Source organism: Drosophila willistoni (genome assembly GCF_018902025.1).
Source record: "Drosophila willistoni isolate 14030-0811.24 chromosome 2L unlocalized genomic scaffold, UCI_dwil_1.1 Seg72.1, whole genome shotgun sequence".
NCBI classification, from domain to species: Eukaryota; Metazoa; Arthropoda; class Insecta; order Diptera; family Drosophilidae; genus Drosophila; species Drosophila willistoni.
In genome coordinates this window covers 3,328,082-3,345,213 of record NW_025814049.1, presented here as the reverse complement: position 1 = coordinate 3,345,213, position 17,132 = coordinate 3,328,082, and the positions used below count along the sequence as shown (strand labels likewise).

Sequence of the window (17,132 nt, the reverse complement as noted above, 5' to 3'; positions counted from 1 at the left end):
TAATTATTTTTAAATATGTAGTGTATTAGGTAATTGATTATTGTTTTTACCTTTATTTGTATGCCAAAACTACCTACCAAATTGCTGGTATATATTATATAAAACTCATTAAAGCGTAATATTTGGGCAAAATATTTGCAATAATTACTTTTGTATATAGTTTTCTATGTTTAGGCTTCTCTACATACATTTTTGTTAGAAATAATTTAAATTTGTTATTTTAAAACTGAAATATAAACAGTTTGCAAATGGAAACAAGTGGGCCTAATATTTTTTACTATATCATTTAGATTATTAAAATAAAAAATCCTATAAATAAGAAGCCTAATAATTTTTATTTATCTTGATAAATATTGCAATGGATTTAGGTAGATTTACGATATATAAACAAAGAATTTTGTCCAAATTGAGAAAACAAAAGTTCTTTAAAATTACAGAATTACAATGTTTAAATATATTCTTGATATTTATGAGATATTTAATCTTTAATATTGCCAGCTTTACTTCTAAAATATACAAATTTTGTTTTAATTTTCCCCCAATAGTCAAGGGATTTTGAATTTGCAGATACAAAGAAATTGACCTGTAATCATTTTGCCTTTTGTGTTTTAGATTAAATTTTCTTCAAAATCAGAAAAATGGGAAAGTTGTGACAATACTTGCATAATATTTAAAACTTGCAAATCATTACATTTTTCGCCTTTTATCACTATTAACAATTTTTCTTCAAATTTACATGAAAATTAATTCTTTAAAAAGCTTACCAGATTTGGTCATCTTCCAGTAACCTAAAGTTGCCAGGATCTAATTTGTATTTAGGTGGAATGTTAGTTTATCAAGCCAAAACAAATCGAGTACAGCAAAAAGTACTGATTAGGTTTACTAAAATTATTTGATATTAAAAATTTAGCCACTGTCTTATATATTTCATAAATCAGACCTGTCTAGCCCTCTCTGAAATCAACCAATTGCAAAACTTGTAAAATATTAAATGAGGGGAAAAATACACCTCTCCTTTTCATTCTACTAATAGTAACCCACATTAACATATACTTTGACCAATTTTTAACAATTTTTAATACCTATTTTTTGTGTTAAATTAAACTAAAAAATAGTTGATAACATGCATAAATTTTCACTGTACAACAATAATTGATTATATACATTCATACATACAATTTATATTATTTATGATTATACGAATATACTAGAATCTAATAAACTTAGTTAACAAAATATTTGGTGATTTAGCATTCAACTTGAATTCTCTGTTAACTTTCTCTGTTTTTGTGTTGTGTTGTGTTTGTGTTCACATGGAGCAGCACCCTCAATTAGGCAATTGCAAAGCCTCTAATATCACACAGCGAGCTCCAAAAGAATTGAAAGTTCTCATTCTGATTTAAGGGATTCTTTTTTGGATTCATTCATTCACGTCCATTGAGAACTATGTGGCTGCATACCATGTGGTGCGATTACTGGCTGTTTCCTCATCGGGTCTGGGCATTATCCATATATTACCAATGCCACTGTCCGAGCTAAAACGATTCGAATCACGATAGAGGGAGAAACTTGGCGCTTTGCGATGCAAATGATCATTTTCACGGGAATAACGCTCCTGTAGCTTCTGTCGCTCCTCAATGGCATAACTGCTGATCATGTCACGTATAAAATCCAACCAGAGAAGAATTTGTGCTGGATCGGCAGTGAATTCACATTCCTGTTGCTTACGCCTTTCATAGTAGAGGGTAAATGATTTGGTTTTCGCCGATATGCCAATATGTTCACAAGGATAACGACCATGAAAGACCAAATGTTTGCCCTTGATTTCCGTATATATAATGCATTTATCAAAGATAAAGACTTTGGCACGATAGCTACGTTTCAGTTTATGATCCATTACTTGGAATTCATTGACTTTGCGAAATTTACCCTGATAGTAGACATTGAACTGAACAAAAAGACAACGAATATGTTGATATTAATATAAAAATTGTGGTAAATATAAACAAAACATACCTCATTACAATCAACTATATCATTAATGGTCTCTGATTCATTGGTGGTGGTCAATATAGTGCGAAAACGTTTCTCCAGGCGACAACAGGATTCAATCAATGGTTTCATAACAATATCACGATTTTTAAAGAAGGTCTAAAAAAAAAAGGTTTAAACTATTATACATATCTCTATATAGATAGATATCTTCCTTTACTTACAGAGATGAATTGTGTTAATAGCAAGGGATACCGCGCCATACGCTGTATAGGTTGAACTAGAAAACTATTGATACCCAGCTTATCATCACGTTCCAATCGTATACTCTATTATATATAATAGATAAGAAATCACAAAGAAAATGATTGTTCAGTTATTAATTGATACTATTGAAGGTCAATGGATACTTACTGTAAAGTAATTTTTATATAGATCACAAAGTTTAAGGGACTTTTGTTTGTTCATGGTAAAGATCACATAACCATAGAAACAGTTTTGCTACAAAACAAGATATGAAAATCAAATAGTATAAATAATTTACATTTTTTTTTTTATCAACTTTTGAAAACTTACATCAACAAATTGCAAAAATTCATCAAACAAACGTTTCAGATCACGACGATTTCTATGCAACATGGGTAAAAACTCATCACGATGAAATTCAGCAATTGCCTCAATATTACCAAATAGATCATATTTCTTGCCCCGTAAACCCAATGGTAAATCTTTGCGTTGAAATATATTGCCATAGTTTTCTAAGCCGGTAAAGAGATTATTAACATAGGCCTCTTCGGTTTTGATCAACTCCTCCAAAATGGGATGGACACATTTGTCGCTTTTATCACGCAATTCGATTTCCACTTCCTCTTCACTGGAATAACATGAAAAACGAAAATATAAATACACAATTCAAGTAGATAAATAATGTTACTTATACTCACTCATCCTTGGGCTGATAGACAGAATGAAATTTACCCACCAAGGGCTGATTTGTGGTACCAATAATTTCAGTCTTTCTTCTCGGTGTGGTGCGATAGTTTCTGTAACACGACAAGACAAAAAAAAAAAAATAAACATACATATATACAATGTACAAAAAATCACAAACCTTGCTTATCTAAAGCTATTGTAGTGATAAGACTACTTCACCCTCCGCCTGAGGGGGTCCCCTTCCATACTCCCACCCACTCAGAAGCTATTTAAACCCCCTTGAAGTAAAGTGTTTTGTGACTCATTCGCTTTTTGATAACGTACTTTCTCTGATAGTTGACTAAAAACTTTTATGGAAAAACATATATGTATATATAGCCAAGAAATATATATAAAATATATACTTATATATAGGTATATATATTCATCGTGATTGTGTGTGTGTGGCTGTTGTTATGGGCTCTGCCACTATACTACTGCCTTGATTTGCTTGTGTTACATGAAATATTCCACCCAATGTTTGATCAAAGAACTTCGATAAATGGGTTAAGCACAATTGCATAAAATCCAATTGAGTGATTAGAAACCAGGAGATCATTATAAGTAAACACATGGCCATGCCGGTAACTATAAAGCCAGTCATCTGCATGGAGTGGAGTGAAGGAGGCAAATACAGTAAATTCATATGTGGGGGGCAGAAAAGATCTTGGGATTACCCACCCCCTCAACGCAACCCTCCACATATTGCATGCCAACTGTTGAACGTGATTGACCTCCAGTCACATATTGTGATGATTCTTCATCCCCTAAGGAACGGACAGATTTTACAGGCTGTGGAGAAGGTGTCGCCGTCCGTGGCGGAGGCGTCGACGCTCGTCGTGGAGGCGTCAACGACCGTCGCGGAGGCGTGGAAGTCCGTCGTGGTGGCGTGGAAGTCCGTCGTGGTGGCGTGGAACTCCGTGACGGAGGCGCGGACGCCCGTTGCGGAGGGATAGACTCCCGTTGTGTTGGCGTCGTCGTTTGAGGTGGAGGCGTGGATACCCTTGGTAGAGATGTGGACAACGTATCTGATATCCTTTCGGCTTTAATCTGGCCATGTTTGATATTCACACCTTTATTGTGGCTAGTATCCTCGGCTATCTGGGGCCGTCGATAAGACGAGGCATCAGAATCACCCAACACTGGGGTCGCAGAAGGTGTGGACCGTAAACGCACAGGTGGGACTATCGTTTGAAGCTGCCTGGCCTCAGGTGGCTCGGAAATGGGTGGATCCTCTACACTGGAATCAGGCGGGGCCTTTTTCCAAAACCACATATTCTAGTCGAAATTGCTTGATAAACACACATTTTCTAGAAATTTGATCTCGAATAAAGTCAAACAAAAAAACCTATAAATTCTATTTTGTTTTAATTATTTGCCACATGGTCAAATAGTTGCTCAGTTAGTTGACCCTTAAAATCGAATTGAAACCAGTTTCGTTTGCGTATTTTTGTCGCAACTAAAATTCAATTAACACTATGCCAATTAAATGCTGACAAAAAAGGAAGCCCGTTGGCCGAAATAAATAAAAAACTATGCAAAGGTCGTTTGACAAGGCTTTAAAAAGGTGTTTGGGTTAACTTACCTTGGGAAATCCTTGTCGTGTCGCAATTTTAAAGACAGAGTCTTATCTCCCGATTGATCGGCACTTATGGAACGCAGCACTTGTTGTTGTTGTTGTTGCTGTGATTCCTGTGGTTCAGTTGCAGTATGCAAAACTTCCGATTGGCTTTCACTTAACACATAATCCACAGTGACATTTGGATCGGTTTCAAAATCCGATATCTGATCCACTTCATCCTCGGAACGTACCTCACTAATGCTACTCGTGGTTGGTGTATTGCTTTGTATGGAACTACTACGATTGGTGCTAAGTCTCTGGTGCAATCCTGGCAGAGCTATGCGTCTTGGAGACGCTGGCGGTGGTGTGGCATGTTCATGTTCCACCTCATGCTCTTCAAACGATGGATAACGACGATTCTCGAGCAATTTTAGACTATTTCTCTCTTGTCGCATAAACTTGATGGTTGTCTTAAGAGTCTCGAAACGTTGCACTTTCTGTCGCACATCCAAGAGTGCAGGATCTGGTGTGGTTGGTGTTGCTGGCAATTCCACTTCCTCCCCATCCTTGTCCTCTGGATTGCGCATTTTCAGTAAAGAGCGTCGATTGAAAGCGCTCTCCGTATCGGAATTTATCGATATGGACAACTGAAACGAACTTGATGAACTGGAAGACGTGCTGTTATCGTTCGAGGCGGCGGTGCTACTATGACGTTCCTCCGTCGGCTTACTAATGCGTCGACGTGAAGTGCGCTTATTGAAATTACGGTTACTCAAATTGCGTTCGCGACGAAATGGCAACGGGCTGAGATCTTCGTCGGCCATTTTGGGGCTGTGGTGAGTTTTGTTTTCAATTGAGCGTAGGAGTGGAGAACTCAGCTGATAAGCGTTATCTTTAGCACTTCCAATTACACTTGTTTCTATTTGTTTTGCTCTCTCTCTCTCTCTCAATATTTGCTTCTCTTTATCGCGTCTCTCCTCAAGTTAGTTGAACATTTTTTGGTTTTGTTTTTATTGCTATTTTAATGCCTTAAAGTTCCAGTTTAGTTTAAGCATTTATGGTGAGTTTTGTTGTCTACCCCAACTCTTTGTGTGTATACATATATTTATTTGTTGTTTTTTTCGAAACACGTATTCTCGTATATATATATATATCTACATTTCATGTGTTGGCGTCAACAGCTGCGCTCTGCGTCGTTTTTTGTTGTTGTTTCTGTTTCTTTTTGGCACTGCAAAATTTTGTATAAAAATAAAAAATTGTTAATTTAAGTATTATAGTCATTAAACAATGTCATAAAATAATAAGTGTTAGTATATACACATTTATTTACTAAAAAAAAGATTGTAAAAATCGATTGCTTTCAATAAACTTGTCTCAATAATTGTTAATTTGGTTCCTTTTTATTATTTGGCTGTTTAAAGTTATAAAATGAAATAAATTGGTTTGAAAGTGTTTTATTTTTATTATCAAACAAGACTCTTGTTATATAATTTAATGGCTAAAGTCAGGGTAACTAGTTGAAGTTGACTTTTGGATGTATTCTAAATAACTTTTTTCCTCAACTCGAACAACAATTGCTAAGAAAGTAGGCATCAAATGGACTGCACAGTGGTTCAATTGACTAAATTTGAAACCAATAAATTTATATTAGAAATTTATATTTTTCTTATTAATTAAAAGTTGTTTAAAATCTTAGAAAACAAATGTTTTAAATGTTTTAGATATAGTTGCTCACAACTCCCTATAAATTATGGTTTTTTGTTCAAAATTGTAACTAATTTCAGATTAACTGCAAAACTAATTCGTATTTATCGAAATTAATAAAGAGCCTTAATAATTTATATGTTTTACCATCGAAACACATTTAAAATATACTAATTTTAAGGGCGATAATTTTTCTTACTATAGAGCTTATAAATAAAGATTTCATTTAGAAAACCTGTGGACACTTGAAATCGAACCTGATCAAAATAGCTGAAAAAACGTTTTCAAATTTACCTTTTGTTTTACAAATTAATGAAAAGTAAGAGGCAAAAATGAATAACTGTATTGCCAATTTTCTTTATCGTCTTCTTTATTGTTGTCTTAGATATCAAAATTTCCTTAAGAGATATATTTTCAAAGGGAGAATTTACATCAAACTTTCAAAAAACTACTTCAAAGGCATTACAAAAAGGTGAGCCGGTTGTATCAAGAAGAATTTACCTTATTTTCCTGCAACAGATCTGTCACTAATTTTAGTAATGTTTTTAAATAAATATTGTTAACCTAAAGAAGTTTACCACTGTATAACTTTGTAGACCGCTTGAGAGTAGAATTTGAACTTGACACTAGTAAAAGTAACTTAATCTTTGGACATTTTATCTACTTACTATCTTGTATCTCTATTCACCTGAAACCATTTCAACTTTTTACTTAGATGTCTGGCTTAGTTAATTCAAGAGATAAATGTTACATAACGATCTCGATCTCTGAGCTAATTATCTTGATCAGCTTTATTTTTTAGATATATGTGTACAGCTATATTTATATAGCAAATGACGTCAAGCAAAGTTGTCAGAAATATAGATAAAACACAAAAAGTCTCTGAGACTCAGAGAGAAGAGAAGGCGAGGTAGAGAGGGCCTGCCATATTCCGTTTTAGTTAATTATGTGTGACGTTTTTTTTTCTCGTTTTGTTTTGAATTGTTTTTGTTTTATTCAAGCAATATATATGTACATGGTATATACTATGTATATATAAAAAAACGAGTACAAAGCGCTTTAAACTGCAAATGAGTCAAATCAAACAAAAAAAAGTAAAAAATCAAAGTGTTAGTTTATGAAGGAAATACAAAGTTACAGTTAAAACACTTCCGTTTTGAGAGAAGAAAGTCAAGGAGAAGTACCTACATAGTTCCGGTTTTAAATTATATTTTCCTTTGATTTGATTCCAAATAAGTAGTTGGCTCTGAATTTTATTTTCTTAGTTAACAAGTTAAATAGGGTTTAGTTTCTTTTCATTTCTCTAGAATGTTTGAAACAGCAAAGTTCGAAAAGTAAAACCCCAAAATTTTTGTAATTTTTGTAATACAAAATTTCCTTATTTTTTTCTTTTTTTTTAATGTGAAATAAAAGTCATGAATCTTTACCGTGTAATCAAGGCTTTGGGTAGGCCAACAACAAAAGAAATTATTTCTAATGAAATCGATAAGCATGTCAACAAATGTACAAATAATTTGAATGGATTACTAAACAATCTTAATACAACGCTGGAAGAGAATCTGCATTTGCGAGTTTTGTCACTTGTTTACAATAAAAACAAAACAAAAACCCTGAATCAACCGAAAAACAATTAATGGTGAGTCAAAATTGGTAAAATTCTTAAAGGGCCCAAAATAGTATTTCGATTTCATTTTAGGTCTTTCAACTTGAAGGCTAAAATTTTCCTATTCTTTCTCCATGGCTAACAAAATGACATTATGGCTCTTCATTTCTTAGTAAGTTTTGGTTTAGAATCCTTTTTTTTTAGTAACCTTTTTTCTCTATTCGCTTTAGAAATGATCTTGTTAAAGCTTTCTAATCAACTGCTACTAGAATTCATATGAGACAGGAAAGTATGGATTATGCGATTTTATGAAAGAAATCTTAGAATATTTTTTAACTCTTTTTCTTTTTTAAGGTAAACTCCTTCTTGCCACAATTGAATTTGATTACTTTGGATGCATTGGCCCAATACGACTTAAACACATTTCAAAAATGCGACAATTTTTCTTAACTGGATTTTTTATACAAAATTCTTATTCAAATTTATGGTTTACCGAAAAACATTTTAGACTACCGAAAATTAAATGTTATAATTGTAAGTGAAATTTAGTTTGTTTTGATTTTAGTTTGTTTTTAGTTGGGCAAAAATTCTTAAGATTGCTTTGATCACCACCAATTGAAATGAAGGTTTGATATCATTCGTTTTATGACCCATTTAGATAATCAAACAAATGTCTTCTTTCACGTGTGTGTGTGTACGTGTTACAAGGGCCTTGATTTCAAGTGTACAAGTAGCATTTTATCTAATCATAGAGATAAAATACACTGCGCATATATGTATTTGGGTTTATATAAAAAAAACTATGTCTCATAGTAATTAAAAACTCCCTGATTTCTAATAGGTGGCGCCCATCAGTCAACATTTTCTAAAGACTCTTAGATCACAAAAGAGTCACCATTAGGTAAGGTTTCTGCACACGTCATCACTTGATTACGTCTTTTCAAATTAATGTTTCTTTTTAATGGAAAATAACAAATAAATATAGTTAATTTTGATAATTTTCAATACACCACACACAGTCTAAAGTCAAGTTCAACTGACATGTGTTTAAATTTAAAGGCAAGTTCATTGAAACATTTCTCATTTGTTATTATTTAACGATAAGAATTGCTGAGTGTGCACTTTAAGAATGGTTTTTGACTTGTGGTCTCTTTCGTTCTGTGACTAAATATACCATTGGGTATATCCTAATTTCAAAGTCCATTATGTGTATTTTGGTTAACTTTGAGTCATGCAAACATTAACTAAGTAACCATAATGATTATTTTTAAAAACATACAAAAACCTTGGACAGATTTCCTTCAATGGGTAAAGCAGCTGCCTCTCTTGATCTACTTTCCCAGATTTATTTAAATTTTTGGAATACTTTTCGTTAAAAAAACATTTACCATAGTCAGGGGGACATTTGCTTTCTCTACCTTCCTCTTCCTGTCTCTCACTTCACCATCTCTATATGTAAAACCGAAACCAGTTGTCGTTCTTATCAACATCATCGTCTATTCCCGGCAGTTACCATCAGTAAAACACGTAAGGCTGCTAAACTAATAGTTTAGTTAATTATGGGTTGTAAATAACCAAAATAAAACATATGAAATTTCTGCCAAACCAAATTCGAAAAACAAATGCATTCAGGAAAACTCATTCATTAAAAGACCTTTTATTCGTTGTGATCATCTGCATTCATTTGTCGTCTGTGTCACTTAAAAAAAGTATCATAAATTCAAGATTAATAACAATTTTGAGATTATTGGAGGTACTTAACCTAACTTGGCAATATAATTGCGACTTTGTATGGCCAGTTTCATTGTACTAGATTTTTTTTGTTGAGTTTTTTGTTTGCTTTTTTTTTTTGTTTTGTTGTTGTCTGTCTAATCTCTTTCAATGGCTTTTAGCAATGTTATATTTTTCTCGGAATTTCCGGTTATGAAATGGTTATAAAAAAATGGCAATAAATTGATAAATGTATCGGAAAGAAACCTTTTTACAATGATAGGGTAAAAAACTTTTGAGTTCATTTAAGTACCAAGTAATTTAAATTCAGTTAACAGAGATAGACAATTGGTAACTGATACCAGTTAGTACGAGTGAGAACATAGACAAGAGATGGAGTTAGAAGAGGCAGACAGAGAGGGAGAGGGATAGCAAACTGTAGTATTTGTATTTTCAAATGGTGTACAAATATGTATATGACAAAAGCAACTAGCACGAAACGACTGCGAAAAATACTTGAATATCTATTCCATTTTTTTCATATGATTTTTTTTTTTTTCATAATTTGTGTGCACGTGTTAATTAAACAATTAGTTTAGAGGGAGGTATGGGGTTTTTTTTTTGTGGCATTTTGTAAGCGCGTGCAAATATATATGTTTTTTTTTTATATATATTTCATATTCACTTGCCACTTTTGGCACTTACATTTGGTATATTAACTACAGTTCGATTAAATTTTGATTTTGCTTTAAAAACTTCAATTGCGGCAAATAGTCACGCGGCAGCTCATCGAGATAAATGATCTTGCACTAACACACACTGCGTATGCTTAATATTTGAATATTATGTGTACATATGTATATGGGAAATTTGTGGTTGGATTTTTCACCGATCTTGGCTCTCATTACGTTTGCTCAGTCGAGCATTTAGGTTCGCACTGACGGCAACTGACAGTTGACGGTTTAAATTCGCAATGCAGCCAGAGCAGGTGAATGGGCTCTCTCTCTCTCTCTCTCTTCGGGTGAACCGCTATTATCTCTCTCTCTCTCTCTCGGTCTGGTCTCTTTGGCTATATACAACATTTGTTTCTCTCTCGATCGAGTTTTAACTGTTTGCTGTTTGCGTTCTATGTTGCCTTTGGCTATTGCCGACTTTGACTTAGCTATTACTGCTAACTTTTTTTTACATATATATTTGCTGATTTTTTTTTTCATTATTTAGATTGCGGCATGCACACCGAACCCGCCGCTCTCATGCTTTAATACCGTGTAAATCATGAGGTAAAATGGTATATATTAAAGTTGTTGAAAGCATACAAAATTTTTGAGTTCTGCTTGCGGTTTAGACAATTGAGTATGAACTATTCTTTTGGATGTCATGTCAAATAAGTACAAAAGGCAACTTTATTGCAATTGAGAATGCTTTGAGTCTTATTTTAAACACAATTTTCTAAAGGATTAGTCAAATGATCCTTACCAAAACAAACTTAATTAGCTTTCAATCATTGGCAGTTGGTTTTCCTTTACTTAAAGTTTTCAAAAACGGTTGAATAAGGATACACGAAGTATGTATGTAGTGTATATTCAATCGCAATTAGATCACCTTCATCTTTCAGAGTTCTAGAAGAAGTGCCACTTGCCTCTGCTTAGCTCCCATCAGTTAACTCTTTCTTGTGAATAAAGCACTTCTATATGGCCAATCTAGACTCAGCCCTATTTTGGCCTTGGGGCTGAGACGCCACCAGCAAATTAAGATGATATCAGAGCCAGTTCTGAATTTTGGTGGAAACGATCCGTTAAGTTCAAAATGATAATCGTTTATGGATACGCCACTGTCAGTTTTCCACTATTTTTAAGGTAGGAAATTGATAATTTAATATAATTGACTATTGACTTCTTAAAGAGTGACTTAATTAAAGCCTAAGTAGAACGAAAGTTGTTCTTCGTCAAGTTAAATTTTGGTTAAAAATTTCCTTGATTAAATAAACAGAAATTTTAAAATATTGGAAATTAATAATAACACAATGCGATTCATCAATGTTAAGTAAAATATTTGTAAATTTATTTTTCAAGTTCCATTCCATCAATTTTGATTTAGACCAAAAGTCCCATGCAAAAATTGACTAAAAATTTAAAAATTACATTCTCCAGAATACGAAAATAAGACTCAAAATATTAAGTGTCTTGCAAGGATTCAATCTATCTGTTTTGAGAAATTTCGAACCAAAAAATGATTCTTAATCAATTATACAGGCAGGCAAAACATAGGCCGAGAAAAGACTACACCCAGTAAATGTTCAGATTGATTAAAGTTTGGGAGATATAAAATTTAAAAGTTTTTCTTTTTCGCCTATTTTTGAAACGATGTTGCTAATTTTGAAACGATTGCTAAATATCAATAGGAAAAATAATATCAGTAAATAGTCTTCTGGCAATACCAAAAAATAAGTAATATTTAGTTCAGTTTCATATCAATTTTGTTCTTACCTTTTACAGGGTATTCAAAAGCCTATTTTTCTTGACTTATGAGTCTATTTTTTTTAGCGGTTTATTTGCTTTTGTTTTGTATCGCATTTTTCTATAGCAAATTATTGTCATAATTTCTGCTTTACTCTCACACTCTCTTCTCCCTCTTACCTCTCTCTCTTTATGCTGCTCTCTCTCTCTCTCTATTTGCATTGCAGACGGCATAAATTCTTAATTAGTCTAGGCCATAGAAATTAGCAATAAAACAAATACACCATTTGTTTTAATGTCAAATAAAAATTTCGATATTTCATAAATTATAGACGAAATTGAAAGAGAATTAATATATTGGGTAAGTGTTTGAGAATTTCATCAGTCTGTAAATCCGTCAAACATATACACATATATATGAGATGTTATAGATTGGGCTTATCTTATCAGCTTATCGGGGTACGTATTAAGTGCCTTATATTGGCCATTTGTCATGGATTCGCCCCGTTCGCATTCCCATAGCCATTTCCATTTCCATTCAATTTTGGTTGCATAGCTTGACTAAGCTTGGTCTGATGTTGCCTTAACAATTTTTTGCTTATCTTTGCGCATTTTCGAACGTTTCTTACCAGCTTGCAATTTCGGTATAAAAACCATCAAAACAATAACAACGAACAAAAACCAAAAATAAACCGACCCAAAAGAAAATAAAAAGTACCGAAAGATATGTACATATAGAACTTTGTGTCGGGGGAGTCACTGGGCTTATTTGTGAAATTTATTTAATCAGCCGTGTTGCTTGGTTGGGAGGGGGAGTAGGAGAGGGTTAACGAGAGGAGTATATGGTTATTATGTGTATGTGACTGTCAAGTATACATATATGATATATGACAAATATTGCTTACTATAATTATACTTGAAACTATTTGCTAGTTAGTGTCGCAAATGCATTCTTAAGAGGCAGATAAATAAAAAGTTGTTTATCTATATGGTTTAGAGAAATGACACAAAATCAAGAATGAAATTGTTTGGATTCTCCATCTCTAATCGTTGTTATTGTCTTTTATGTAAATTTACACCAAAGTCAGTTAACGTCGGGGTCACCAAAATGATTGTAAGCATTATTCATCTTAACGTCGGGGTCACCAAAATATTTACTCTTAAATTTATATAGAATTTTGTCATATTATAATTATATTTTCTTTAAGAGTGAATGATTTAAGTGCATAATCTTCAAAATGGGTTCTAAAAATAAATATCTTATTAAGCTTAAGGACGATTTCGCATAAATTTGACTAGATCAGCGTTCACTTAGCATGAATTTAAAGAGTTTTATTTAAAGTCTTTACTAGTCTAACTATACTTTAGGTTATCTTCCTAAGTAGAGGTCAAGGAATCCTTAGAATGGAGGAATCTATAAGAATGTCCTGTGACTAAGAAATGTTGAATACATTTCAAGATTATTTTTTAATATATTTTCGACTGTCAGGTTTAATTTAGAGGTCAAATTTAATCAATTTCGCTCTAGAGGAGACCAGACCCTAATGAGTTTCTGTGAGGGTTTTGAACCTATAACTGATTTTTAGTAATCACTGATCTTAACTGATCTTTAATATATATGCTGGAACCACTTGTATTCAGGGTAGTTATGTCTTAAAAGTAAAATCCATAGTTTTGAAAGTAAAAATTTTTTTACAATTTTTGATTTAATATCTTTCATTCATATTTAAACAAACATACCAACTAATTACTTTTGGCCTCAGATTTTTGCGCGAAAGTTCAAAAGCCTTAAATTCGCCGCACAAAAAAGCTTTAAAAAAGCTTTCTGCAAAAATACTGGCAACTGTATATATTATGGCATATAAACTTTTTGCTATACATACTCAACATGTTCTGAGTGGAAAAATTTCAAAGCATATTTACAGGGATAGAAACGGAAAGAATGAAAATTTTAAATTTCCTGCTTTTGGACTAAGTCTATAATAAGCTTCTGTCTGTGCCAAATTTGCTTCTCTTAACTGTTCTCTTATGCGATCTGATCTAGACAGGGAAATGAACAACATCCCACACCCTTGAAGTTGAAAAGGATCGAACATAATCTTTGTCGTAGTTTGGATTTATCTTTGCGTTGCAAAATTCCAATCTATCTATTTAGGAAACTGATTGTCTTGGCTTCTGTCAACGTCAGCTTTTTCTAGTCCATTGCTGCCGCTTCAAACTGGTTTTTGGTTTGGTGTTTATATTACTTATTTATCTGCCTTCCAACACACTCCCAATCAAATATAAACATCAAAAACGACGGCAGAAGAAAAACTCAAATTTCACTGGGACTGGCCCTGACGAAGGTTCGCATCGAGTATTGGGCGTTTTAAATTTCCTGATTTCCAATAATTGTGTGGCAACATAACAGAAACTAGGAGCCAGACGGGAATGTATCGAATTGACAAGAAAAAGTCGGGCTTATTGGCTGGAGAATAGTTTATTTCTAATTAAGATTGTCTTATTACTTAATTATCGTTAGAACGAATCCATTTACCGACTAAAAAGCTTCTTGATTTGAAGTTTTTTTTGTCTTTCATTTAATTATGACATATTATTTTTTACATCCACTTAAAAGTTTGAAAATTGCATTCGATATTCGCTTAAATAACTGTTATATGCAGTTAATGCAGACAAATCAAAGTTGAAAGATTTGTATTTATCATATTATTCATGAAATGTTTAATAAAATGGTAAAGAACGCCAAAAATATGTTTTATATATAATAAATAATTTATATATAATCTTTTAAATATGGAATGGTCATTTAAGTGATCTTGTATAGATTTTTCCTGAAATATAGGATAGATCATTGTGAATAATTTGAATCTTTATATTAATATATGATCTTTTGTTTCTGTTAGATAAATTCAAGAGTTTATTTTTAAAAATATAATTGGTAGAAACACGTAAATTGAAGCGACTTTCTTTTTAAATTGAATTCCAGACAGTTTTCATTGAGGTTGAACTTAATGTACATTTTTGAACGTTTTAATGGAGTTTTTTATTTGTGGTTCCCATTATCCTATCACGAAGTGGTGACTGTACGGATTCTTGCCTAAGATTTGTACAAAAAAATTTGAAAGATTAGACTTTCAGAGAGTCTTATGGTACTAACTGAAAATTACATGCTAGCCAAGTTACATTTAGAATTAAATTAAAAACCATAGCATTGAATACATAAGTAAAAAAGGTGTGTCTCCAGATTTGAGTTGGAGTTGGAGTTGGATGAGTGAAGAAAGAGTATCTACAGATACCCTTATACGATCAATTAAAGAACTTTTGAAAACAAATTGTATGCTCTGCCAAATAAAGGCAAGATTTTTAATGAAACCAGAGGGCCGGGACTAACTTCCAAAGTTTGTATACCCCTGCAACTTTTATGGTAACTCTTTCCTTGCCTATAGCCATAAAAGTGGAAAAACGTTTAAGCTAAAAAGGCTAATGTTTGAACGAAAGAACGGCCTACAATCTTAGTATAGGAAATATCGTAGATATTGATCAAAATCACTGTTTTCCACCGATCATTTCTATGGGAGCTATATGATATAGTTGTCCGATCTTTATCAAATTCGGCACAGTCATTAACAGATATATTAAACTAACAAATGTTTGATTTGAAAGCAATCGCGTCAAAAGTGACGAAGTTATTGACAAAAGTCACTGTTTTCGAAAGATCGTTCCTATGGGAGCTATATGATATAGTCACCCGATCTTGATCAAATTTGGCATAGTCGTTTATAACGAAGTTATTGAGAAAAGTCACTGTTCGTGACTTTGCCGTTTGCTTGGGAGCTATTTGATATAGTGCTCCGATCCGGCTGAATCCGAGATATACGACTCCTGCAGTATATATGTACAAGCCTACATGCAAAATTTTAGCTCTGTAGCTTTAACGGTCTAGGAGGAGTTTGCGTTGATCCAGACGGACGGACGGACATGGCTATTTGAACTCGTCTCGTCGTGCTGATCAAGAATATATATACTTTATATGGTCGAAGATGCTTCCTTTTATGCGTTGCACGCTTTTGACCAAAATTAATATACCCTTTTTGCAAGGGTATAAAAAGGACTTGAAAAATGGGATATTGTATCGTCGATACCCAGAAATGATTGAAAAATCGATTCCACAGGAATAGCTGTGGTTCTCTAGATAATTTTTAGAATAGACTTTAATATTGATTTCAAAAATGTTTCTGAAAATACTTTCTGCTGACCTTAAAAGTAACTTAAACTCTATATTTCAAAATCGAACCCTGTTTAAATTTATTATTTTGACCAAAGAGAGTAAATAGAACTCTAGTTGGTAGTTACTAGACTTGAGATTTGTTTAAAATAAAATAAATAAAATATAAAGATCTTACCACACTTAGCGTCTATATAAAGATCGTGTCAAGCAGCTAATTAAGCTGCTTTAATTTTGTTTTCGCTATTTACTGTTTATTAAAACCCAATTAATCTAATAACTTCATTTAATGCTTAATCAATTAAAAGACTAAGCAAACTTCTTGAACTAAAAGCTTCAAAAATATTTACCTAATCTCTTTACTTAACTATCTACTTATTCACCTAAGAAAATATTTAGTTAAAGCTGTTAAAAAACAAAAAAAAACAAACTAATTTACTCTTATTGATTTTGGAAGAGATGCTACAGAGAGCAATCGAGAGGGAGAGAGTGAGAGAGTAAGTCAAGTTTTTATTTTGCGAATTTTCGAGCAAATCTAAATATTTTTTTGGAGAGTTACCATTAGCATTTAAACAGAATTTCATCATGGCAATTTTATTGTGTTGAATTAGTGAATGAAATTATTTCAATTAATTTAATTTAATTAATTCTGGAAACTAGTTTTGTGCTTTGCAAGGCAATTTCTAAGGCCCACACAACAACAAAGCATACAACTAGAGGTGGAGAGAGCCTCTCACTCTTGCCCACAGATATACGCAAAGTGGTTGGCACCGCTCTCACTATCTCTCTCTCATTTAGGGCGCCGGCCGGCTACAAGCTCCAACTACTCCCACACGGGCTCTCTCTCTCTCTCTCTCTTTTGCATCGATTGACTGATGTGGGAGCGTATAAAAGGGGGGATAACCGCCC

General features: G+C 33.0%; 1 protein-coding gene and 1 long non-coding RNA gene across 2 annotated transcripts; one reads left to right on the top strand and one right to left on the bottom strand.

Annotated features, from left to right (window-relative positions):
• Window positions 1-1,161: 1,161 nt before the first annotated feature.
• LOC6646180 (pleckstrin homology domain-containing family G member 4B) lies at window positions 1,162-10,439 on the bottom strand. The gene is made up of 8 exons (XM_002068694.4): window positions 10,248-10,439; window positions 4,550-5,753; window positions 2,937-3,035; window positions 2,569-2,866; window positions 2,407-2,493; window positions 2,217-2,321; window positions 2,017-2,151; window positions 1,162-1,948 (listed from the first exon to the last, which is right to left on the bottom strand). The coding sequence occupies exons 2-8, from the start codon at window positions 5,347-5,349 to the stop codon at window positions 1,445-1,447; spliced, it is 2,028 nt and encodes a 675-aa protein (XP_002068730.2). The 5' UTR covers window positions 5,350-5,753; window positions 10,248-10,439; the 3' UTR covers window positions 1,162-1,444.
• Window positions 7,519-8,376, top strand: LOC111519079. The gene is made up of 4 exons (XR_002724236.2): window positions 7,519-7,865; window positions 7,926-8,004; window positions 8,063-8,121; window positions 8,187-8,376. It is a non-coding gene; the product is annotated as an uncharacterized LOC111519079 (long non-coding RNA).
• Window positions 10,440-17,132: the final 6,693 nt, after the last annotated feature.

Excerpts from the sequence above, each read along its gene's own strand:
- LOC6646180 (XM_002068694.4), bottom strand. The coding sequence starts at position 5,349 with ATGGCCGACGAAGATCTCAGCCCGTTGCCATTTCGTCGCGAACGCAAT. Across the intron at positions 2,867-2,936 it reads GTCTATCAGCCCAAGGATGA|TGAAGAGGAAGTGGAAATCG; the intron begins GTGAGTATAAGT and ends ATGTTATTCCAG. Across the intron at positions 2,322-2,406 it reads TATATAAAAATTACTTTACA|AGTATACGATTGGAACGTGA; the intron begins GTAAGTATCCAT and ends TATATATAATAG.